The 24,607-nt window shown below is 42.3% G+C and overlaps 1 protein-coding gene across 4 annotated transcripts in view; it reads left to right on the forward strand.

The window, feature by feature from the left end:
- Nucleotides 1-24,607, forward strand: part of PTPN11 (protein tyrosine phosphatase non-receptor type 11) — a 43,136-nt gene that overhangs the window by 12,583 nt on the left and 5,946 nt on the right. Inside the window, exons 7-18 of one of the 4 annotated variants that reach the window (XR_014229564.1) lie at nt 2,048-2,144; nt 2,763-2,842; nt 2,969-3,127; nt 6,354-6,485; nt 7,379-7,533; nt 8,213-8,280; nt 8,945-9,096; nt 12,740-12,852; nt 13,079-13,180; nt 14,235-14,310; nt 18,182-18,316; nt 19,411-19,493. Coding sequence is in view for 2 of the 4 variants with exons in the window: in XM_082324988.1 (XP_082181114.1) it covers nt 2,048-2,144; nt 2,763-2,842; nt 2,969-3,127; nt 6,354-6,485; nt 7,379-7,533; nt 8,213-8,280; nt 8,945-9,096; nt 12,740-12,852; nt 13,079-13,148 (1,026 nt within the window). In the remaining 2 variants the exon portion in view is untranslated. Of the gene's footprint in view, nt 1-2,047; nt 2,145-2,762; nt 2,843-2,968; nt 3,128-6,353; nt 6,486-7,378; nt 7,534-8,212; nt 8,281-8,944; nt 9,097-9,982; nt 10,068-12,739; nt 12,853-13,078; nt 13,181-14,234; nt 17,827-18,181; nt 18,317-19,410; nt 19,494-24,607 lie in introns of those variants that run through there. The other 3 variants (XR_014229563.1, XM_082324988.1, XM_082324989.1) reach the window with 3 other exon arrangements.

Raw genomic sequence — 24,607 nt, forward strand, 5'->3', positions numbered from 1 at the left:
TCTTAATGGGCTTGTTAGAAGTCGTTGCTGCTCACGGATCTCTCCTCGGGGATGCTCAAAGCAATAATAATTAACTGTATGAAGTGAAGATGTGTTTGAAGCTATGGTTTCCACACTCCTAATTGCTTCCATCTTTTAACCTGCTAGCAAAGTTTAGCTTTTGGTTCTTTTGCTTGGCGTTTCACTTGGCTGAGACTCAAAAGCGTTAATATTATATAAAGGTGCTCTGTGATAATGGCACTTGTAAGACTCTTGCAGTGTGGCAAGAGGTGAGCTTACTGCAAAGTGCTGTTTCAGCCATCGCTAGTAGTAGGAAGCAATGCTTTATGGGGATATGTTTTCTTTTGCTTCACAAGCATGAAGCCTTGCAGCTCTCCTATATTGCTTTCTTTCTGTGGTTTCCCTGTCTTTAGGACAAGCCTAATTGTCCAAGGTCACTAAGTGAGGTAGTAACAGAGGTTGAAATAGAAGTGAGGAAATGTGCCTGACATGCCCAAGCTTTAAAGTAAAAGCAATCTCTGCAAGAGTATTAAGAGTGGGAGCAGCTTCCAAAGCCTGAGTGTTCCTTTTAGTCAGGCCAGTACTGCTTTTGGGATTAAAACCTGGAACAAAGACATCGAGCTTCTGGTCCCTCCAGCTTCATTGCAAGTAGGGGATTTGCTACTAAGCAACACGGCTGTGAAGTATGGAATCGCTGTTGCCCCTGTCATATTAATGGTGAACCAGGCACTGAGAAATTAGCTCCTGGCCAACAAGAGAAATCCCCATGCAGATTTGTTGTTTCTGCACTAGAATGATTTATGGATAACCCTGTTTGTGGTTATCTAATGCACCCCCCTCCTCCCCCAACAGGGTAATATGAGAAAGTCTGGGCAAAATTTTGTACCGGTTTAGTGAAATGGCCTTATGTTGGTAGAAGAGAATAATTGGAGCACTTAAAGTGGTACATGACTGGGGTGGTGGGTTGTGCGTTGGCATTTTACCTGTCTCATCCATACCTTTGAAAATACTGTAGCATTCCCATGTGGACTTCTGTTCTGCGGGAATAGACAAGAATATCTTCCTAATATTCTGCTTCTCACTGCTGAAGGACTTTGCACTGTGCTTGATATTTAAATACAGTTGCATGTGCTTTGTTGGGTTTTCCATATGCTCCTTCCTCCTCTTTGGCTGTCTAGAGTTGGTCTGGCTGCAGCTTGCAAGGATCTGCTCTTGTGGCCTTGCTGTAACACAGCCTTCGTAATCTCAGGGACTTGTTTTGGGGGCTTTCCAGCAGTGTTACTACAGACTCGCTGTAGCTGAAGGAGCGGAAGAAGGCTGCTAAGGCCTGGAGGAATCCGGTACAGCTCAGGTAGAGAAGCACTGGATCACAAAGTGCCTTACTCCTCTGCAGGCTGGCAATGTTTTGAATGCATTAGTTACTAATCTTTATCGGTTCTAAAGCTAATGGCAGTTCAGTGGAAATTTTTTAACTCCTTACCTGCCTAATTCAGCAAAAAGGAGAAATGTGGTAGTACTCCCAACTTCTATGCTTGGTGAGAAAGACCTAGTGATAAATAATGTTTATTTGGACCTGCTCTGTGCAATGCTGCTTGTGTTATTTGGTTTATTTTGTGTGCCTTTTAAGATTCCCAGATTTCCAAAATTTTTGTTCTGGTCCTTTGTAACCAGTTATGTTTTCCTTGCGCAGTGTTTTACAGCTAAAAGCTTTAAGGGACCAACTTGGGTCTGCTTGGTCAGAACAGTATCATGAGGGACTTGCTGGTTATAGTTTGTGGTTTAAAGAAGCTTTGAATTCATAGGTGTTTATAATTATCAGGTGGAAAACAGCTTGCCTTGTCACTCGTGCTCCTGTGTTTCTTACGTACCTTGGAAGCAATGCTGTACTAATTCTGAATGGGGAAATCCAGTACCTCTCTCTCTTTCTCTGACCACCTGGCATTATAGTCAAGTATTATCCTTTTTGTGAGAAAGGATCGCTATAATGACGGTGAAACAGGCCATACTGCTCTTATTAAAACCAGTTATTTGTGCTGTTTTCATTTAGACTTTACAGCAGCAGGAATGCAAACTCCTCTATAGTCGTAAAGAAGGTCAGCGTCAGGAAAACAAAAACAAAAATAGATACAAAAACATTTTACCCTGTAAGTATTGATTTCTTTCATTATAATGTAAGCCTGCTACTTTCCTATGCTTTATTTTCTTAACTCATAAATACAGGGTTAATTAATCACCACTGTGCTTTTTCTTCTCTTCAGTGATAATTTCCCCTCTTATGTTGTCAGTGTTAGCCCATGCAATTTCCAATTTGTCTTCAAACATTTGCACTTTGTAGATACTAATATTTTGATTCCCAAATACTGTTTTTATCTTCAGCTTTCATTTAAAAGCATCACATCCCTAAACTGTTATTCAGCAAACTGGAATGCTTAAATTTAAGAGGATTAATTTGTGGTACAGAACTGCATGGTGCAAATCCAGCGGCCATTTGCCTTGACTTAGTGCTTGACTGTCCATGTACTCATGAGTTCCTAGGGGTCACGAACACTTATTTTGATCTAGCTTGTTATGAATTGGCCACTTGTTTTAAGAAATGGCAAAAGAGGAAAGGTTGAATATTCTAGCTGCTAACTTAGTGAGTTTGATAACTTAATAACTTCTGGTAGCAGTAAGAAATGTACCTGTCTGTCGGATGTTTAAAAATAGCTGTGTTTTCACAACTGTAAGATGCAAGTGCTTAACGTACATATATGTTCTTCCAGTTGATCATACCAGAGTTGTTCTACATGATGGTGATCCAAATGAACCTGTTTCAGACTATATCAATGCTAATATTATTATGGTAAGTATACTTCTAGCTACAGGAATCTTGTTGGCACAGCCCATGTCTACTCTTTAACATACTCGCCTAAATCCAAGTTAGTCTTGTAACCATTTTTCACCATTTGTTAAATTGCTTTTTCTCTAGCCTGAGTTTGAAACCAAGTGCAACAACTCAAAGCCAAAAAAAAGCTACATTGCTACTCAAGGTTGCCTACAGAATACGGTGAATGATTTTTGGAGGATGGTGTTCCAGGAGAATTCTCGAGTTATTGTTATGACAACAAAAGAAGTTGAAAGAGGAAAGGTAAAAACAGACTCTCAAACTGGCCTTAGGAAAGGTCGTGACACTTGAATGCAAGTAAGGACTAAACTGACTTGGTTATATTGATTTATATGCTGAAATCTGGTGTGCCACCACTGTTTCTGGAGACCTGGAAGGTGCTGAGTGTCCTTTTTTGTTGGTGCCTGTGGGAATTGAGGGTACACTCCTGTCATATCATCAGGCCTCCCTTTTTTAAGGGTTGACTGATTAAATTTTAACTACTGAATGTGAATTTATGTATTTTAAAATTATTCAGGGAATGAGGCACTGGAATGCAACATGTAGCCAAACTGGCATTCTGCGTACTTGAAGGGGTAAAATCCCTGTTCCTGTAACAAAAGTATTGCCATTTATTTTAGCTTACCAAGTTTGTATAGACTTTACTAGAAAAGCAGAATTGTGGGACTTTATAAGAATGAATTTAGATAATATTGCTTCTTACCTAAAAACTACAATATAATGTGGAAGTTATTGCCCCAGGTTCACCTCATTCAAGTCACGTTTACTGGACTCTACTAGAATGTTGTTCTCTCTTCTGGGTTTACTTTCTATGCTTGAATTTGGTAACATTCTTATTACATGCTGAGCTAGCGATTACAACTGAAACTGTACCTGGTTAGGAATCCCTCAACCAGGTGTGATTTAGCACTTTTGTTCCTAAAGTCAGGTCCTTTGCCTGCCCTGTTCTGCGTGAAGACAGCTGCCTGTTCAGCCTCAAGAATCTGCAAGCCCCTTGTGAACTGCTCTGGCAGTATTTAATGCTCTGAAAGAGGAAATTTTCTTGCAGTGGGGTATCCCAAGAACCTCCATTTTCCCTTTAAAGTGCAGAGATCTTGTCTTATTCGCTGTCTTCGGGCAAATCTGAGGCTATTACTTTGTTTCTGGGTTCTAATGACATATGGCAGGAAAGAATAGGAAATAGTTGGGTACTGATATTCTGGCAACAGTCATATACTGCTTCCTGTGTATAGTGTAGTTTTATCTTTGGAATGTGTTGCTTCTGATCTTTTTTCTGTTTGGTAAAGAGTTTCTGTTCTCTTTTTTTTTTTTTTTTTTACAGTTTCTCTGCTTTTTCCATGTACCATTGTCTACCTTTTTCAATAATGCGAGGATCTGTTTCTGAATGGAAAGCTATTGTTAGATGAGCGTCACTTTTGGAAAAAAATTGAAAGTATAGCTAATGTTTTTCTATGGGTGACTGGTAATTGTCGGGGTTCCTTATCACTGCCACAAAAAAAGAGGCTTTGTGTATATGCACTGAAGACAAATAGCAGTAGACTTTATGGGCTTATCTTCCTAATCTAGGTATCAAAGCTGCCATTAGTGGTGTTTTTAAAAACCATTAGACTCCGTCTTGTGGATATTTTTTTTTTTTAGGCTTTGTAAACTTCTGCCCATTCATCGCCTTTATAAAGGGGAATGATTTGTGTTTCCTTCCTGAGAATGAACTGAAGGAGGGAGAAGCTACCCCTTTCCAGTGACCTTCCTCTTAGATCTTTCTCTTGGAAGAAGAGAAATAAATTACAGGGTTGTTTTGGAAGAATTGACTTGAATACACCTAATACCCTTTTTTTTTTTTTTTTTTTTTTGCACCTACAGAATGGCCTGTGTTCCTCTGCAGTTTCTCCATGATTCTTTCCAAGTTTTGCTAAGCCTTTTTTCTGTGCCCTGGCTGTATAAAACATTAAAATGTTTGATTACTTAATCAGTGCTGGATGCATTGATTTTTTTTTTTTTCTTTATTCTTTTTTTTTTTCTTGATGCCTATTTCACTTCTTCCAGAATTGCAAATAACAGTCCTGATATAAAAGCTTTTTTATCTCAGGCCAAGGTGCTTTCAGATCTGCAGGAAGGAGAGAAACCTCTACATCAGAGATGAGTTCAAGAGCGTGTTGCCTAAGGAAGTGAGGAACTTTGAAACATCTCAGATCCACACAGAGTTCTGAATATGCTTTAGAGTGCACTGTAGAAGCAGCAATAAGAATACTTACAAATTAAAATAGTGGTGTTTTGGAGGCAGTCCATTGAGCTGATAATACATGCATCCCCTCTATCAGACTAAAGCTTGTTTTAACATCGTGTGTTACTGTTCAGACTTGCTGTACAAGCTGCTCTTGTGTTCAGAGTGCTGTATTGAAACTGCAAGTTATGTTGGCATACGCTAAGATCAACATCTTTTCTTTTGCATGTACCTTTTTGGAGACGGCAGGGAAAGAAGGGCAAAAGTAACAGAAAAGCATCTTGTTGCCTAAGTAGGCTGGAACACACGTGTTCAAGCATCTCTTACTGTATCTTGTGTTGGCAGAAGGAACTTTCTTGTTGCCCCGTTTTCTCGTAAATATGCAGTAGTAACTGCAAATAGGAAATGTTTCTCTGTAGTACTCGGCGTTTAGTCTGCATTTGCTATTGCTGGAAGCTGCATCTATGTACCCACTATAATATCTCATTTGATACTGTGTGGACTTGTATGACATTCACAGGCTAACAGGAGTTCGCTCTTTCCTAAGCTTTTACAGGAACCAAATGAAAGTAGTAGTAGGCAAACCAGTTCTTCAGTGGATGGAATATATCCCGGGCCAAAGATAATCTTGAGAGAGAAGCAGCACACCAAAAGCTCTAGATTTCAAAACCTACAGACACAGGAGGCTTCAGTCCCCTGCCATAGGGAGCAGTTCTTTGTTGCTTTGGTGGTTGAATTAGAGAGCTATGTTAGCGCTTTCTGCTCTAAGTGATGAAAAAGCAAGCATCCAAGTTTCATTTCTGCTAAAAACGGCTTATGCCTTTGACTTGTATTTATTTTGCAGGCGGTTGGGTTTTGATTGTAGAATAGCCTGTAAGGGTACAGCATTCCACTGGAAATTCTCAGTATTTTGAAACCCGTAGATGGGTGGAGATACAAGTAAGGGTATTTTAATCTCCAGTTTCTGAAACTATCGAGGCAAAGCAGGTACTAAGGTGATCACAAAAGCTGCTAAAAGGAGATATTGCCTGTACCTGTTTGTCTGAAGTCATCTGGTGTTTGTTATGGGGAAGAGAAACTTCCCCCTAAAATGTCCTTCACCTTGTCAGCTAGCTGTCTAGTTGGTGCTAGTAATTGTCCTCTATGTATTCAGAAATGGAAGTTTCAGAAATGTGTTTGTTAACCAGTTTACGAACCAGCCTTTCTTCTTACTGATTAATTTTTTCTTTTTTTTTTTTTTTCCCCCAGAGTAAGTGTGTCAAGTACTGGCCTGATGAATATTCCCTAAAGGAGTACGGCGTTATGCGTGTTAGGAATGTTAAGGAGAGTGCGGCACACGATTACACACTAAGAGAACTTAAGCTTTCTAAAGTTGGGCAAGTAAGTATGTTAGTAACTCTGTCCTTTTAATTTAGGTTGCAGATCACAAAAAAAATTGCAGAAATAGACTGTTTCTTTGGAATCAATAAAAGCACTAAGAGATTAATAAATTGAGCCCTGTCTCTTTCTTTGAAGCTCCAAGTTTAGTTCCATACATCTTTCTCTTTGTTCTTGGGATAATTGAAGATTCATGTACCTAAGCACTTTTTGGCAGAAGATGGACATCTGCATAGCTTTGAGGAAATCTGGAAAGGGACAATGCTTTGAAGTAATCACGCTCAAGTCTAGCTAGGCATTTGCTCCCTTTCACGGAGACTGTTGCACTAGAAGAAAACGGTTGTGTGTGGGTCCAGTATGTAGCAAGAACACTTGAGGGAAGGAATACAAAAGATGAGGAAGGAAACAGTTAACTAGTGTGGAAATAGCATTTCCTTCTTAAGGAACAATTTGGATCAGGGTGCAAAACAAATGGTGTAAGAAGCAAATCGGCAAGATGTCTTAGATTGGTATGTCCATGGGATGGAACTGAGTGAGAAGAAGTGCGTAAGGTAAGTGCCACTAGGTGTGGATGATGAGTATGACAGAGGAAGGTCCCTTGCTGTTGGTCACCCTCAGATAGAACTTTGCCATGGCTTCTAAAGGTTAAGATGGAAATGTTATTGGAAACAACTGCATGAGAAAGAGGGAGCTGAGGAAGCAGGTGTTGTGATTGACTTGTCAGGCCAGGAAGAAGTGTGGCTTGCTCCCTCCTTTAAGAGTTGTGGCGTGATGGATACTGAGCAGCAGGTTGGATATGCCACCTTCTGATCTGACTCAACTTTGCCACATAAATGCTTTTAGCTGGGTTTTGATCTGAAGGATTTTGTTTTCACATGTTGGCGTCTTCCTTCTAGGGGAACACAGAGCGAACAGTCTGGCAATATCACTTCAGAACTTGGCCTGATCACGGAGTCCCAAGTGACCCTGGTGGTGTACTAGACTTTCTAGAGGAGGTGCACCACAAGCAGGAGAGCATTTCTGATGCAGGACCAGTTGTGGTCCACTGCAGGTATGGTGATGCACTATGCCTCTCTTGCTACTGCTCTCTATGCCTTTGGAGTTCTGTTGGATCCTTTTTTTTTTTCCTTTTTGGTGGGGGGAGCTGAGAACTTTAAAAGACGACAGCTTCCCCCTAAGAGCTACTCAGACTTTCATCTGTCAAGGTGTTTGTGCTTTAAGTTTTGCCAAATGATATATTCTAGATAGGTGTCAAATGGTTACCTTCTAAGCAGGCTGTCTTTGAGAGTGTGCATGTCTGTATGAATAAAAATTTCTGATGTTGTGTGAGAAGGTGGTGCCAGTCTTGGCTAGATGCATTTCAGGTTGTGGGATCATGGGAATTCTAGTGTCCCATCTCACCTCCTGTGAGTGCTCTCTCCTCACTCTCGGCTTATAAATGAGGTACTTTTTATAAGGCCAGGAAATGTTATATCTGACCTTGTAGTTTTTTTCTGATTCAAGGATGTTAATAAACGCTGAGGTACAGAGTGCTGTTATGTCTTCTGTCTCTGCCATGTTAAGTTGATGAGGTCTCTAGTTACTTTTGGCTGTGTGGCTTGGTTTGACTCTGGCTATAATTTGGAGATCTAATGTCTATTAATATTGGACTCTTACTTCTGTTACTGTTTTGGTGTCTGTTCAAAAAGAGGAAAAACAATTAACTTTTTTTCCCCCTTCTCTTTTTACAGTGCTGGGATTGGGCGAACAGGAACTTTCATTGTGATTGATATTCTTATTGACATAATCAGAGAAAAAGGTAGGTTCCCCCCCGCCTTTATTTTCCTGTGGGACATTGACAGATACATCGCAGTGAAACAGCAGGAGTGTTGATGGAATTAGAGGATTCTAGTGATGCTACAAAGTAGGCGTGTGTGTTTGGCATAGAAAGGACTTGCTCATTCCTCTTGACTTAGCTGGAGTCAAAGTGCTGAAACCCTGCTCCAGTTCAGTGTAATGAAAACTTTCAGCTGAGGATTAGCCAGCAGTCTGATTATGTTTTTCTTCTTATTATTTTTATTATTTATTTTTCTTCTAAAATCATTCATGAGTGTGTGGCTGTCAATGTACTCATGCATGCTGAATTTGAGTAACTTGTTTTCAGAGAATGGTGTTGTATTTATGTATAAACTGCCATAAATGCTAGCTCAGCATGTATGTTGAGCTAGGTTGCATTTAAAGTTGTCTGGGAACAGTGTGAAGTGATGCAGTTTTCTCCCCCAGGACAGTTTTCCATGTTACGCTACAGTTCTACAGATCTGTGTATTAGTAGTCAAGGACAAATCCTCTGTGTTAAATGTTAGCAATCTTGCTTATTGCAAGATCATTCAACTGTGCTGTGTTCTGCTGGAAGATGAGGCCAATCTTTCCTCCAAAGACATAGTTTATTTCATTGTTCTTAACATTATAATGATTCTTCCTAGGTGTGGACTGTGATATTGATGTTCCAAAGACCATTCAGATGGTGAGATCACAACGGTCAGGAATGGTTCAGACAGAAGCACAGTACAGATTTATTTACATGGCAGTACAGCACTACATTGAAACGCTACAGCGCAGAATTGAAGAGGAGCAGGTATATTTGTCCTAGAGTATAAAATGTTACGCAGGAACGTGTTATCATTGGAACAGGGAGCCGAGTTGCCTGTTTGCTGCCTGTTACTTTTGGAGGCCTGACTGCTGACTGTATAACCAATGCATCGTGAAGAGGCTGGGTCTGTAACTTGTTAACCCTGTTCAGAGAAGTTAGCCTGTATTTCAATTCACTGTGCTTAATAATTACTTAAACTATTAGGTGGAATTAGAAAACTGTAAAATAGTGTGTTTGGCCACTTGCAGAGGAAGAAAATCATCAGTCTGAGAGGCTTTTCCATGTGACTGCAGCTAGTGTTGCTTTACCTTCCATGAAAATGCTTGCATGTATGGGATCCTGTCCCCCAGTCCCTGTACCCCAGATAGCAAATTCCCTTAATATTATCTAGTTTTCTGTGCAAGAAGAATAAAAGATAAGGCTCTGTTAATTAACACAGAACCTTGTGCTCTGTTGAGCTTTAGAGAGATTTCCAATCTGTTAACTGTATTTCTAAAGTATGATAATCAAATTCAAATGCTAGTAGCCCTAATATGTATTTTGGAGTCTTAAATGACATGTTTATTAGTAAGAGGTAAGTATGTTGGACTGAAAGATTAAAGAATGAGTGTGGTGATCTTGCAGTACAGTGTCCAACAAAAAGCAGTCAGAGGAGTGATGTGGTGTGATGAGAAAAGTTTTTGAGTATGTGGTGACAACCACAAGACCTTCACCTCTTTCTTCCTGTTTAAGTACTTCATTGCACTCAAATTTTACAGGCTTTTACAGAAGTTACCTTGTTTTGTAATAAAGAACTGACATTCTACTTGCTGTTGCTTTCATTCCCTGCCCTAACCTCTGGTCATCTGGGATTTTTATCTCTTTGTTTCAGAATTTCAGTATCTTTCCTTCTGCAGCTGGCTTGCTGCTCAGGAGATAGACCCACACAACTGATCGGGCAGATGTGGGAAGCTGTGTGGTTAGCGCAGTGCCAGGTGTGAGTTGTAATCCCTGTTTAGAGATGGAGTGTGCCAGCTCCGGCTTGGCACTCTTGTGTGGCTTCTGGCTGCTTTGGAGTGTGGCAGAGCTTGTTTTATATTTGCCTACATGATGTAGACGCGCTGTTCAGCAGAGAGGATGGAGACTTTATTCCTCTCCCCAGGACAGCTGTCGTGTGCTCTGAGGGTGATTAGACACAAAGTGAAGAACAAGAAATCCCTCAGGTGTACTGTTTTTTTCCTGGCTTTGTTGTCTCACTTCGCCTTAGAGCTCCCTCATATCTCTGTGTGTGTAATTACGCAAGCCTTGTATCCTTAGCTTTTTAAATACGGTCTCTTTCTGCTGCTGCCATTTACACAGTAGATCTGTAACACTCTGGATCGTTGTAATGGGTTTTGAATAGTGTTTTGTTATTGAGTGGAGCAGTGTATTTCTCCTATAGCGATGAGTCTCAGTTAGTTGTGTTTCATCCTCTGTTCCATTACTAGCTCAGAAGGCACAGGTATAAAACTTTTAAGAAACTGGAAATAGAACATTGCTTTACCTCAGGAGGTCTTGACCTATAACTAGAGCTAGTGGCAGCTCTAGGAATAAAACAATATAGAACTCTTCAGACAAAAGCAAAGCTATGGGGTGACTGTAGTAACTAGTGTCCTGAAAAAAACATGGTGAATTTGGAATGCTCCAAAACATTTTGATAGAGCAGAAAAAAAATGGCTGAGTAGAGTAGTAGAATACTGTATGGAATGCTTGAATTTCACCCCAGAAGGAGAGTTTGGGAATAAAATGCTGTGTTTTGAGAAACTTTAACTTCTGGAACCTTCTTCTCTCTGCAGTTGCTTTAATTGCAGTTGCAAACAGTAAAACCTGAAAGTTGAAAAAAATCCCAAATGGTGAAGTGAATTAGGGCACCTGTATAGGAAGGAGTATGGCGTCGTGCTCCCTGTCTGCTTTTCAACCTGGATGAACACAAGCCAGCTCTGATAAGAAATTAGGTAGTCACATTAGCTAGCCTGTTGTCATGCAGGACTTAGAGCCAGTTGGGCTGAAGAAGTGGATACGTGAGTAGCTGCATCCATTCACATAGATATGCCTGATTTTTGTTTATATTCAGGAAAAATTTCCTTCCTCTGCTGGCATTCTCTCTTGCATTGCAACGCCGAGAGCCTCAAGGTTTCATTGAGTTAAGTGTTATGTTACATATTGCCTGTCTTCTTACAAGTGTAGAAGAAAAGCAAAGTGAATTTGTTTTAGGGTTTGTTTGTTTTTCTTTTTTTTCCCTGTGGAAATGTCTATATCTTTGCATCTAGGAAACAAGTAGCTCTTAATGCATTTCTATTATTCTGAATTAGAAAGGATAATTACAGTGAATTAAGCAAAAGGAAGAGAAGCCAGATATCTACTTTTTCTTGCCTTGTTTTATCTGTTTCAGTCAGCTTAAGTAATAGAAGAGCTGACTGATTGTTTTAAAATTGCTTTTACTGTACGGTTCATCTGTAACTTGAACTGCCATTCATCATGCAGTTTTGGGGGTGGTGGTGGAAATCAAGGCCTAGGTTTGGGCTTCAGAATATTATTGGCACCTGAGGGGTTTGTACCCATAACACTGTAGAATGCAGCCGAGTTTGAACCTTTGTGTTTTATTTAAATCTTATTTTTTAGCCTTGACCTGGTGGTCTATTTGAAAGTGATTTGTCAGGAGTAAGTAGGAGGCTGAGAGGGGAGAAGTTCAGTAAAATAACAGAACAAGTTGAACAAGTTTTGAGCAAGTCTCAGAAGGCCATCTTGGAAAAACTTCAACCTACATTGCTATACAGAGCATTCTTAATGGAAACTCAGCAGCCAGATCTCCCCAGAGGCTCTGACAACTTCTGTGAGATTGATTCAGGCCAGTTATTTAGTACCTGTTCGAGCATTTAAACCTCCCCCCCCCCAAAAAAAACCCAACAAAACAAAAAAACCCAAAGCCCAGTACCCTGTAAAATTTTGAAACAAGACTTTAATTTATATGTAGGTTTCAGTGTATGCATGTGTTGTGAATGTCTTGAAAATTAAGAAAGCTATATCCCGTGTTTTTCCTAGCGTAGCTTTGCTTGCTGGAGCCTTCAGTATCTTTAGATGAATGCCAGCACAATTGGCTGCAGCTTGTAACATATGCTGCAGAATACAAATAACAGCTTGGGTTCTTTTTATATCAAACCTAATGGGCTAAGATGTTATTTTATTAGAGATCTTGCAAACAACATTGTTACTCATTTGACCACATCTCCAAGTTGGAAATAAGGTCAGTGGGAAGCCCACTGGCTGGTACTCTCTATTAAAGAATGAAATGTGGTTTCTCCTGCCAAGTAAGATGAAGGTTGTGTACAAGAGCTGGTTCATAAGGTTGGTACATTCTGCTGGAGATGGTGGTGGAAAGAGGAGTATTGAAAAGTGAGGCTTTTCAGGTCTTGTAACAAATAGCTAAAGCCAACGTTTAGGTCCTATCCATGTTGTGTGTGTTATCTACAGAATTGAGCTCTCTTCTGTTCATGGAAAAACCTTTCTTCAAAAAACATACAGAGTTATACATGCAATTTCTGCACTACTTCAATGATTGTTTCCTACTAGTAATTCAAAACCTGGCTTTTTGTTGTGTTTTGCTTCACAGAAGAGTAAGAGAAAAGGTCATGAATACACAAACATTAAATATTCTTTATCGGACCAGACAAGTGGGGATCAGAGCCCTCTTCCACCCTGTACCCCAACCCCAACGTGTCCAGAGTAAGTTCACTTCTGTTGTTGGTGTGTGAATTTTGAACTGTACTAACTAATCCTCAGGGACCTCGAATAAGAATGAGTTGTCACAGAATCTGCCCTAGACTGTTGCCCTGTGCTTTGCTCTTTTAATGAATTGAGCAAAATAAATTGTCACTGAATTATACTGTGTGTACAAATGTGGTTTTCTCAAACTCGATTCTTCAGACTGTAAATATTTGTTTTGTTTTAGAATGAGAGAAGATAGTGCTAGAGTATATGAAAATGTGGGGCTGATGCAACAGCAGAAAAGTTTCAGATGAGAAGATGTACAGAGACTTCCATGCAAGGGCAGGTACGTACGCTCAAGTGTGAGTGTGCATATCCAGCCTGGAGTTGTGGGATTTGGAGAAAATGTACACAAAACCGAACTATGAGAAGAACTATAGGAAGGACTTTCTAATGCCTGAGGTGCATGTAATCTGTTCCTCTTAGGGTGTTTAAATTCCAGAAGCTACTTTTGATTGAGTTGCACCTATGCTACCCTTTCAAATTAACATGGAATATTAGCTTGGTAGTTTGGCCTTTGTTCTCGTGTCCTGACTCGCCAGTGACACAAGCTGGAAGTCTTCATTATTCAGGAGATTGAAATTCTGAATGCTAGTGGAAGATGAGTAGCAACTACAGTCTGAACTTTCCATGTCTTTTATAAGTGATATTTGCTCCTGGTCGATGCTAAGTATTTGTGTGCATCTACAGAGATTCAAAGAACACTTAATCTCATGCTCAGCCTCATAAAAGATGCAATGAGCAAGTTTACTGCTGTGCCTGTGTGGTGTGAGCGGTTGGTGTAGTATTGTTGTCATGCTCATAAAAATTAAATCCTTGCTTTTGCTGAGATACAAATCTGTAGATTCTCTTTGTTATATTTTAAATAGCTGTTATAATTTGGTTCTTGCAATCAGATGATGGAATATATATATATATATTGGTTATTAGCTAATAAGTTTATCTGATACTTCGGTTAATGAGCTGTGAATACAGCAAAGGAGTACCTTTGAATTTAAGGTGTCTTTAGTCATTAACTTCTTTTGAATTCTAATCTAAAGCCTTTTGTCATCTTTCCCCCTGTGTTTTTAAAGACCTCAGAAATCCTATTTTCCCTTTTTTATTTGGTAACTGTAAGTGTGTTTCATCCGTTTAGTCCAGGGATCTTCTCCAAGTCTATACACAATCTCATCTTCTACTGCCAAAGTACCACGCAGTTTATAAGCAAGGTTTGAGACTTTTGGTTGATTTTAAGGCTTTATTGAGTCAAAATTGAGCACTTCTGTATCATGTCAGAATAAGAAATAACTGGTGGTTTTTTTCCTAAATAATTTTTATTTTCTTCTCCCTTCTTTTCCCAGAAATGAATATGGTTTTTAAAAAGGTCAAGAAAGAGATGGAAGAAGCTTCACATGAACGGTGAACTCTGAGGGCTTGGTACCTTTTTATTTACGGTTTTAATCCTTCAACAGTAGGCAAAACTTAAGACCATCTAAAGATTGTTTATATCTCTTCTCTCCAATACCTGATTTACAGTTGCTCATTTTCCAAATAAAAGGAAATCCTTTCTACAATGTAGACAACTACTTTGTAGAGTCAGTTTTGAATCCCGCAAACTGTTGGACTGTCATCCATTTGTTTTTTAAATAGTATTTTTGTTTCACAGTATGGCTATTAGTTGGGGTTTTTTCCTTATTTGAGCAGTTGTGGGATTTTGGGGTTTTTTTTGGGGGGTGGTGGTGGGAGAGCAATGATATGCATAAATCCGTTACACTAATGTAAAATACTGATGGGAACAATACTTGATTGTTTGAAAACAGTGGATCACCAGCGTGAATAGAATCAGCTACATGATGAAATTAGTCCTAATACATTTCAAACTCAGACTGAGTTTCATAGGGGTGAGCAGTTACTGATATGAAGGTGCGTTTTGTGATATCTGGTGGCTTTGATTACAACTTAGCTGAGTGGCTGGATGGGCTATTTTTGAGTAATTATGCAAGGTAGTCTTTATATCAAACAAAATTTCTTTTACGTGATCTCTACCCAAAATAGCAATTTACTGTATCTCTCAAAAGACACAGTGGCCTAGCAGTTTGTGAGGACACTGTCTATGTTAATTTGTCTGTGTTCATCTATTAAGCAAGAGATTGAACTTGTAGAGTTAAGGCATTTTAAAAAGTTGCATGATGACACCTTGACAGCATATTAAAAACAGTGAAACAAGTAACCCACTGTGCAGGCTGTTACCTTAGTATAAGGTAACCCTCTTCCCCTTCTGCTGGGGAGGTGGAAGCTGTTGAGCCTTCTGGTTTTTTAGTAAGGCCTTATGCTAGTGTAAGTGGCTAAATTAAAAGTTGTGTGGGGAAAGCAGTGCATGGAAGTTAGCTATCCACTAAAATTGCCTTAGTTGAAAAGGGCAGCACCGGCAGCGAGGCCAGCAGGCTTGTCCTGGTTCGTTTCATCAGGCAGGAGTTTATTACCGTTCTACCTGAAGTGCCTTTCAGAGCTGCGTTGAATTTGCTGTCCCTATTAGATTAAAAAATCACGTTCATCTGAAACCACTTCTGATGGTTGTCAATGAGACAAAAGTCCTCTTCTAGAGACTCTAGAACGAAGAACTGCTGTTAAGCTGCCTGTTAATTGGGTTTCTTCACTTTGTTTGCTCTGTCCAATTATCTGGACCAGGAGCTCCCCTTGAAGCCATGAGCAGCTGCACGTGTGCATTAATGGCAGAATCGGTCCCTAGGAGCGGGTACCAGTGGTGTCTTACCAGCATCTTTCCCCGTGTTTCTGGGGAAGTTCTGTGACTTACGTGGTGTTAAGGAATTATTGCCATTTTCATACCGCAGGTGCAGGTGGTGAACGGTGCGTTACGTTGCTGTATGCCAGGGTGCAGGGCCAACGGAACTGCGTGATTGGCCTTACTAGTGAAATTATGCTAAAGCCTGGAATGTAATTAATGCAGCTTTGTGAAAGGTTAAGTGGGAGATGACATTACCTTTTCCTGAGAGTACTTTGCAAAGTCAAATATTTGAACACTTTGTTTGAACTGAATGAAGGTGCTTCTTTAATGTTAAGCAGAATTTTGTTACTTTGCCTATTGTCCTTTCTGTCTTTTGAGGCTTTGGGTTTTTTTTGGAACTCCTGTCACCAGCATACCATAATACCTGTTTTAATGTCATAGCCTTATACTCTAGTCATAAATACTTGTGCCCTTTCTAGATCTAAAATTTCTAGTCATGATGAGAGCAAAACCTATTCATTCGGTAGTGAGATTCTACATCGCCTGCTTCCTCTCCTGTCCCTATTTACAGCTTCATCCTGCTGAACAGGGATCAGTTATAAGTGTTGGTATTTGTATAGAGCGATTGACGGCAATTAAATATTTGTCTAAAACTTTGTACAGAGTTAGACAAATTCTACACTTCATACGTTATAGCAAGGTGGAACGCATGTTCAGGTTTGGAGCTATTCTGCACCAAACTGAAAAGTCAGGAGAAAAGTCAAGAGAAACGAGAGAAGGATCCTGAATGAATCTGAACTCTGTTATGAACTCAGTTAATGTGATGTGTCTTAAAAGATTGACCTGTATAAGCAGCAATGAGTTACCTGGCCAACATAAAGTTGCCTCTTATGACCTCATTTTAGCTGTTTAGAAGCTGCCGCTGTAGGATATTTTGTTTTGTTTTGTTTTGTTTTTTTTTTTTCTTGGAACCAGGGAATTCTCAATGCCGAATGTGTATTAATCCTGGGGAGCATATGGTGGAAGAATGTCAATGAGGGGGGAACAGAATCTGAAAGATTGTGAATAAATACTCCTCTCTTAACTGGAGTGTTAGGCCCTGCTGAATACCAAAATAAAATCTGTCTGCCTTTCATGCACCGGCAAGAGAGGGATGATTCTTAAAGCATTTTTTAAAATTATTTTAAACAATGGCTGGGGTTTATGACAGATGAAGCAAGAAAGAGAAATGTCCTTTGGTTCAGGGGAGATAAGTGAATGTGGGTTTCATGTATTTCTGGTGAGTTTCTAGAGAATAAATTTTAAGCATTGATTTACAAGCTTTTGCTGTATCAATGGAATGGAAAAGGGATGCAGTTCTGAAGTGTTCTGTTGTAGAAGACTTTATACCACAAGGGAAACTTTAACCCGACTCCTAAGGCACAATAATTTATGCCAGCATGAATTTGCTACAGACTTCATTTACTGAATGTTTTATAGCATACACTTTAATTTCAGCTAACTGTTGTTAGGACTGATTGGTTCTCCTATTAATCCTGACCAAACTTTACTTTTTCCTCTTAAGATATGTGTTTGAAACACGATTAACTAGGATACGGCTAACCAAGTTACAAAACGTGTTTCCTTTTTTGTTGTAGGGATGGGAAAAATCACAGCTGGTACTAGGATGTGTTGTCAGGTTTTGATTTTCTACCCATAACTTCATTATTTCAAATTAATTTTTAATTTCTCCCTTTTAAATAGTGAAACGTAATTAATAATTTCAAGCCTGTTTATTTATGATATTATTGTGATTTTTTTTTTTTTTTATTACAATACTAAAGACTAATGAAAAAGGATCCTCTTATTAGGTGGAGTAGACCTTGCATTTATTTTTTTTCCTGCAATGTATGAAGTATTGTACCAGAGTATTAAATGAAATGTAATATTTTATTGAAAAATCTCTGTCCTTTAAAAGGAATACATTTAGGATGTCATCAATTTGATGTGAATCATGTAAATGTTGATAATGCGCTGTTTATTATACATCTAGCGTTTCAAAGGACTCACTTATTGCCTTTTGCCCACGTACATTCTGTAGACCATTTACAATTGTCAAAATGTGACATTAAAATAATAGTTCATGTATAGAAATATTGGTGGTTGTCCATTGTTTTCTGTGCTGGTATTTATGGGTCTTAGTTCAGCTGCTCTGCTAGCTGCATTGTGATTTTTATTGCTGCGAAGCTATATTATCAGAAATAAAAGCATATCTGTAAACATCAGAAATTCCAAAAAAAGGAAAAAAAAAAGAAATTAAAAAAAAAAGAAATAAAAAACATTTTCTTAAGATGGTTTGTCAGTTACTCTGTTCTCCAGCTGCAGTCAGAGAAGATGGTGTTGTACGGGCACTAATCTTCCAGGCTAGATCATAGTGTTTCCGAGTTGTACTGCTGAGCCCCCCGCGGGGTGAGATGCTGCTGAAGAGAGCAGCTGTCCTTCCCGGGAGCCAGCGGAGCAAAACTCTTATTAAATATGATGTATACGAGCTTTTATCTTTGTGTTCCTACCATCCGCTACCAGCTGGCTGCCCCGTGGGAGGTCTCCGTGCTGTCCAGGTACTGCCTCTCCGGTGAGCCCCCGATGGCTCTTGTCCTGGGAGTCCTGCGCTTGTGCCCCGCGATGCCTCCCGCTTTCCCTCTCCTGCTCCGCCTCCAGGTAACTGACCCTCGGTGTTTCGTTCCTGATTTTGGAACTTGGTGTTGAGCTTCCTCAAAACAGGGATGAGGATTAGCCTCTCATTTTTTAGTGTGCAATCAATCACTTTTAATTGGGGAAAGGAAGGACGATCCTGTTCTTTCTCTGTCCACAGCGCACGTAGCTGCAACCAGCTCTTCGGGGGGAGGGAGGAAGAAGCTGTTGCTCTCACTCCTGCTGCTTCTTCCTTCCAGATCTTTTATCTCTTGCACCATTTGTCTTTGGGGCTCTGCTGTTTCCTGAGATCCTTTAATGCCAGCACCATGCAGTGACTCAAAAGAGGGACTGGTGCTTTGAAAAGGAGCTGTATTGCACCCCAGGCTCCTTTCTGCCAGCTGCTGCTACCATACTTCAAAAGCTATCAACATTTCTGACTCGCTGTAGCACTTGGAGCTAGACACTCCCAAAATGCAATGTCCTACCTATTCTCTAGGCCTGAGCAGAAGAGCGTACATGTGCCTCTAAGTATTGCCTATCGGTCTAATTTTAGGTCCACTAATACTGCTCGCTCTTACTTATAGCTGTTGGGCATGTCCCCACTAGGCATGTCACTGCTGGTACCGATTCCCAGAAACCAGACAGCCCGAGGGGCTTCACTAACATAGGAAGGGGCTTTAATTTAAGGAGAGGTTCCACTAAGCATTAGCTCTCCCCTCGATCCTGCTTTCAGGGCTGAGTGGTAAAAATGCAGCTGAGCCATGCTGCAACTTTTTAGGAAATAAATGCTGTATCTTGTAACACAGACAACATGAGCAGTGCCGGTTGAACGCAGAGCAAATATCAGCTGAATTTGTAGTAAAACAAGCTTAATCTCAAGGCGATGGCAAAGCGTAGAGATAATCTACTGAAATGCCAAGAAGGAGGCAAAGCCCTGTGGTTGAGGCCTCTGCAGATTCACATACAAGCTGAATTCAAATGAGGACAGTAGCTATGTAGAGCAGCTTGGTTTTAAGGCGATTATCCTGCAGAGTAAGATTTTTTTTTTTTTTTTATGAGTGCATCTAACAGTTTATATCCACCTCTGTGTATAGCAATGGTTTTATAATCTGATTCAGGTTGGGGCGGGAGGGGGCCTGGTCCAATCTGAGAACGTTGACAAAGATGGAAAGCGATCGTGACGTGGTGACGCTTGCAGCCCCTCCTGCTTTCTCCCAGGCTGCCGTGTTGCATTTTTTGCTTGCCCCGCGTAGGTAAGTATGAATAGAATTTATTCTCGCAGCGCTCTTGGTGTTTATGCAAACCTGGGTGATTGGATATTGCTCAAGGACAAGTTTGTTATCTCCATAAAACCTTGAAACTTTGGCTGACTTTTCTTCAGTACGAACTCCAGTGCAGTTAGTGTTTCGGTTAGGTGAATCCTGAAACACGCCTCCTGTTACACGACAAGATGTATACATCGTACCGCTCTTCTGATCTTTCAGCCAACCTATTTGCTGTTTCCAAAGACCATGTTTTTCCAGCACATCTCTCTTGGCAGAGCTGGTGCAAATCAGGTTCCGTTTTCAGGGCAGCATTTCTTGGTTCACGTCCCTGTGTGCTGCAGCTGGTGGTGCTTTTTGAGCCTTCACGTGTCCCTTTGCTTGGGATCACCCCTGAGCCCATCGCATGGCGCTTGTGCTTCAAGTCTCTGAAACCTTCCTTTGCCTTGAGCTGGGGCCCGAGGCTCAAACATGTATCTATTTTTTTTTTTTCCCCTTTTTCTTTTGTAATGGTTGGGAAAGATACCTTCAAAGGATTCTTAAAACGCTGCTTGCTTCCTGCTTTCCCCACGGAGAAAGGCTCAGCATAACAATTTGTAGATCAAAACGTTTGATTTGAAAAAAACCCCAGCTCTCCCAATGAATGCCTCCAGTGTTGGAGGGGCTGCTACATTTTTAGCGTGCATCATCTTGACAACTCTGTTTTTTTTGACTTATGTGCATGTTTGCTGCTAATGGAGGAAAGATCTTTGGATTCTTACGCTGGTGCTTTTCTCAGTTTCCTTATCTGTGTCATTGGATGTGAAACGGGAGGGGGAGGAACTCCTTAGTCTCTCTTGTGCTGGAAATCAGGCTGGAAGATGCTGTGATTCCTTCTGGTCTTTTTATTTAATAGTCCTATATCTCAGCTTAGTTTATGGTGGTTTTTTCTGGCCACAATCTTTAATTTTATAGATGTGTGAAAGTCCCGTGTATATTTACAACGATGAACGATAGCTAAAGGGATATAAAGTGCTATATAAGAAACAGGAAAGAGAAATAATATGTAAGTGGTGGCTTTTTCAAACTGCTTGATCTCATTTTATCTTGTGCGTTTAAGGTTTTGGTATTTGTAGAGCGGGTGAGTGTCCTTCTGAAGGAAGGGAATGGCTCTGTCCTTCTGGTGGCTGGGCTGCGGGTACGCAGAGCAGGTCGAAGGCTGGCTCGTCAAGATTGATTGTGCTCGCTCTTTCAGATAAGCCTGGCCTCAGCTCCTGCCCAACTGCAGCAATCCTGGCCTGGTCTGTACGTATTTGGCCACCCTGGCCTTCCCACGGGAAATGGTGTCTCTTGGGAGCCCGTGCTTTGGATACAGACCTGCCCATGGACACGTCCTCCCGCTGCTTTCCTGATGCTTCTGGCATCCTTTGACAGCAGCTGATCGTACTTGTAGCGCTGTCCTAATTTAGCAGAGCAGAAAGCTGCTTTAGTTGGGGTATTCTTTTTGTAGGCTTCTGTGCGAACAGTAAACCTCCCCGGGACTTCTCAGCCGCGCAAGCTCCATGCTTTGCAAGTCTTTCCGCCCCCAGTGTCAAGAGCTGAGTTTCGATGTTCACCCATCTCGACTGCGGTAGCTGGTGTGTTGTGTCGGTGTGCGATCTGCTCCCCTTCCTTCAGTCTCTTGGAGTCCTCTTGTTAATCACAGATGTTTGCAGTGACTTGCGTGATTGTAATTAACAGCCTTTCTGCACATTGCAGTCAATTCACATTCCTCACGGCTCATGAGCTCAGAAAAATGCAGTGCTTCCAGAGCATCTCCGCTGGATCGCTTCACGCTGCTGTCTCTGCAGGTGTCCTGCACTAACCTCTGCGTAGCCTTCAGCCTTCTCGTTTCTGTGACACGGAGACTGCTGTTGTCCCCTAATAAAGAGATTTGACTAAATACTGTATGAAATTTGAAATCGATCTCTCAGGGTTCTCCCACAAGGAACTGTCTGAAAGTTAACCTTTTGATTCATAGCAGCCCATAATTGTACAAATCATCAATGGCTGTACTGAATTTCTATTAGCTTTGGTCCATTTCCCAGGCCTAGATCTGCATAGCGATATCAGTGTCTGGACAATCTGCTCCTAAAATTCAGTTGAATCAATCAAAAGGCTTTGAGTGGTGACTTCCCTTGCAGAGATGCCTTTCTGCATAACATGGAAAAGCAGTAGACTCTGTTACTCAAATTGCTCTTCCCAGGCACGGGTCAGTGGATGGACTCAAGTCTGGATCATGATGCTTTTACAAGAGGCATGAGAAAAATATAAAGCTGCTCTCCCAAATCCTCGGTGCCTGCCATTGATGAAAACCTAAGGATGGAGCCAGCGTGTTGCTGTCACCCCGCAGAACAAGTAAGTGTGACCTTGGGGTGGTGAGCTGTGAGCCTGTGCTCCATCCTTCCCGAGGGAACAGTTGGGGTCCCACTCCCCATAGCTGTATCTTGCCCTTTGAGTATGAAGCTCTTCAGGATGAATTACACAGTCTTAATGGTAACACGCAGCCTGGGAAATGAAATTGGGGATGGAGCCCTGGTCTTGCCCACTACCTGGGCTTGCCTCATGTTTGCTCTCCTTCCTCCCACTCAGCATCACTGTGCCTTAAGCTGTAGGATAGGAGAGTGACAGGACGACCAATGTTTGGAAGGGACGAGGATCCCCCTCCCAGGGGCTTGGAGCCTTTCTTTCCCCTTTTTCATGAAGAGTGTGGGAAGAAGGGCCGTGATGGTGGTGGGCTTCTTTCTGCAAGGCTTATTCCCCTTTCTTCGGCCGGTCGCTGAGCGTTTCTGACACGCAGCACGCTCGGCGCTCTGGCGCGGGATCAGAAGCGCCGGGGAGAGGCTTTGTTCCAGTCTGTGCTGCAAAGGGGCTGCTTGCTGGTGCATAAGAGCCTGGAGGCTCTTGCATGTGAGCGCTTGTAGCTCGACTGCAGGAGTCTCTTTGTGCTTAACGCATTCAGCCCCTCGGTGCTTTGGGGCAATGGGTTGAGTTAAACAATTCACCGGCAGGCTCTGGCTCTGCTGAGTTTGACCCTTGGAGATGCAGGGAATAATAAACTGTGCTGACTTGTCAGATGTATTGTGAAAATAAACACCATGGAGATCTCAGGCCTCTTGAATATTACCCCAACGGGCATCATAAATACCTAGCGTGAGACATTTATATATGGTTCACCTGGCTGGATTGCCCACTCCGCTCCCCTGGAAGCCCCTTTGCTGGGGCAAGGAGGTAATTTCATACTCTGGTGCCACCAGCCCTGGCGAGGGCTTGCTGTGAGCCCTGAGCGTCGCCCGCAGGCTTGCGAGGAGGCTTCGAGCAGCGTTTGCTAAAGCATCCCCGTGCCACCGCAGCAGCGCAGTTACCCCAGTCCCTTTGCAGCACACAGTCTCGCTCTTATGGGCTCTCGTGTTAATTATTTGCGTGCTACATGTGCAAAAAAATGGTGTCCGTTTGTGTTTTCAGCCTTACTGACCCTGCCTGCCTTCCCTTTTGCTGGAGGCTGCGTTTTGCTTGTGTTGTCCTCGGCGTTTAGCAGCGATGCGCAGGCACAAAACGTGCCCCGTGTGCCATCGGTCTGGGGCTACCGCGCGCTGTTGCTGTTTTATCTCTATTAATAGTTATTTCCTCACTGAGGATTTTTATGCTTCCGTGCACTTAAGGAAGGTTGCTTTCAAATTCCCTTCCTATCACTCACGATAAATGGTGTGTCAGTTCCAGGATAAATAGGCAGGATGGGAAAGGTGTTGCCATAGTAACAGAGGGATTTCAGTGATTGGTATCCATGGCAATTGTTGCTAAATTCTGAGAGGTTTTAAAAATGCTTTATTTAAAACATAATGAGTGCGCCGCTGCCTACGGTGCCGGCGCGGTGGGGAGCGTGCGTGTGTGTACGCACACGTGCATGCACAGGCACACGCGCTTTCGGGAGGAAGCTTAATCATGCATAAGAAAGGAGGAGAAGTTTATTTTAAGGCCATTCGGATGCTGTGTCATGCGGCAGCGGGACAGCGTCGACAGTCCTATTCAAACGTGCCTGCCCAGGGTCCTCGGGGCCTCCTTTGCCGCCCGGCCGTGCCGTGGATGGGGGAGGCTGGGGCTCCTGCGCGGTGGCTGCGGGTGACCCTCGAGGCCAGCCAGCCCCTGGGAGAGGGAGATGCATGTTTGGGAGGGTGCAAAGGATACCCAGGTCCATCTCTCTGGGGTCGTGAGGATGGGAGCACCTCTGGAGGTCTGTCGATGGCCAAAAGGCTGGGTTACGGTGCTAAAGCCTGCTGAGAAAACTGGCTTATGCCATGGGGGTGCCTGTCCTGGTGCAGAGCAGGACTTTGTAAGCACAACTACCTTGCCCCTGTTTTTATTGGAGAGGCGTTAACTCTCTCTGTCCTCTCCGTACCTTGCTGTGGTGGCTTTGCTTTTGCTTCTCGTAGAGGAACAGTCAGTGTGGAAGTCATCCTGCAAAGCACGAGGCGGGAAGGATGCTCCTGGCCCTCTCACACGGGACAGCGGTGGGAAGGGCAGCCTCTCGCCATCGGGGCTCTGCTTCTGCTCCGGCGGGCCCTGGGCTGGGAGCAGACAGCGTGGGCTCCTGGGAACGCGGCTTCGCCATCCTCCATGGGCTTGGTGAGGGAAGCACCGCTGTGTTTTGGCATGGGCTGGGAACAAACAGGTGAAAAAATCCCTTTGCTGTAAGCCCTGTGACTGCATAGGAGCCGCGGGGGAGCCGGGTGGGTGTCCGTGCGTGCGGGCTGTGATGCCGATGAGCTGGTGGCTTGGTGCTGCCTCCTAGACCCCGTTGTTATTGCAAGCGGAGCAGGAGCAGCTGCTGCCCGCGTCATTAGCTGCCCCATCCTGGCAGGGGGCTGGAAAGCTACCGCAATAAGCGCCAATTAAATACCTCTCCAAAAGGATCCTGGACCAGCCAGGAACTATAGTTTATTAGCAGGGATGGAAAGCATCAGAAACCTCTTCCTTGGGGACCCGTCTGGTGGTGGCTTGGTTTTTCTTTTGTATCTCCAGGATGCAAACACTTAAC

The sequence above is a fragment of the Platalea leucorodia genome (assembly GCF_965183815.1).
Source record: "Platalea leucorodia genome assembly, chromosome: 12".
NCBI classification, from domain to species: Eukaryota; Metazoa; Chordata; class Aves; order Pelecaniformes; family Threskiornithidae; genus Platalea; species Platalea leucorodia.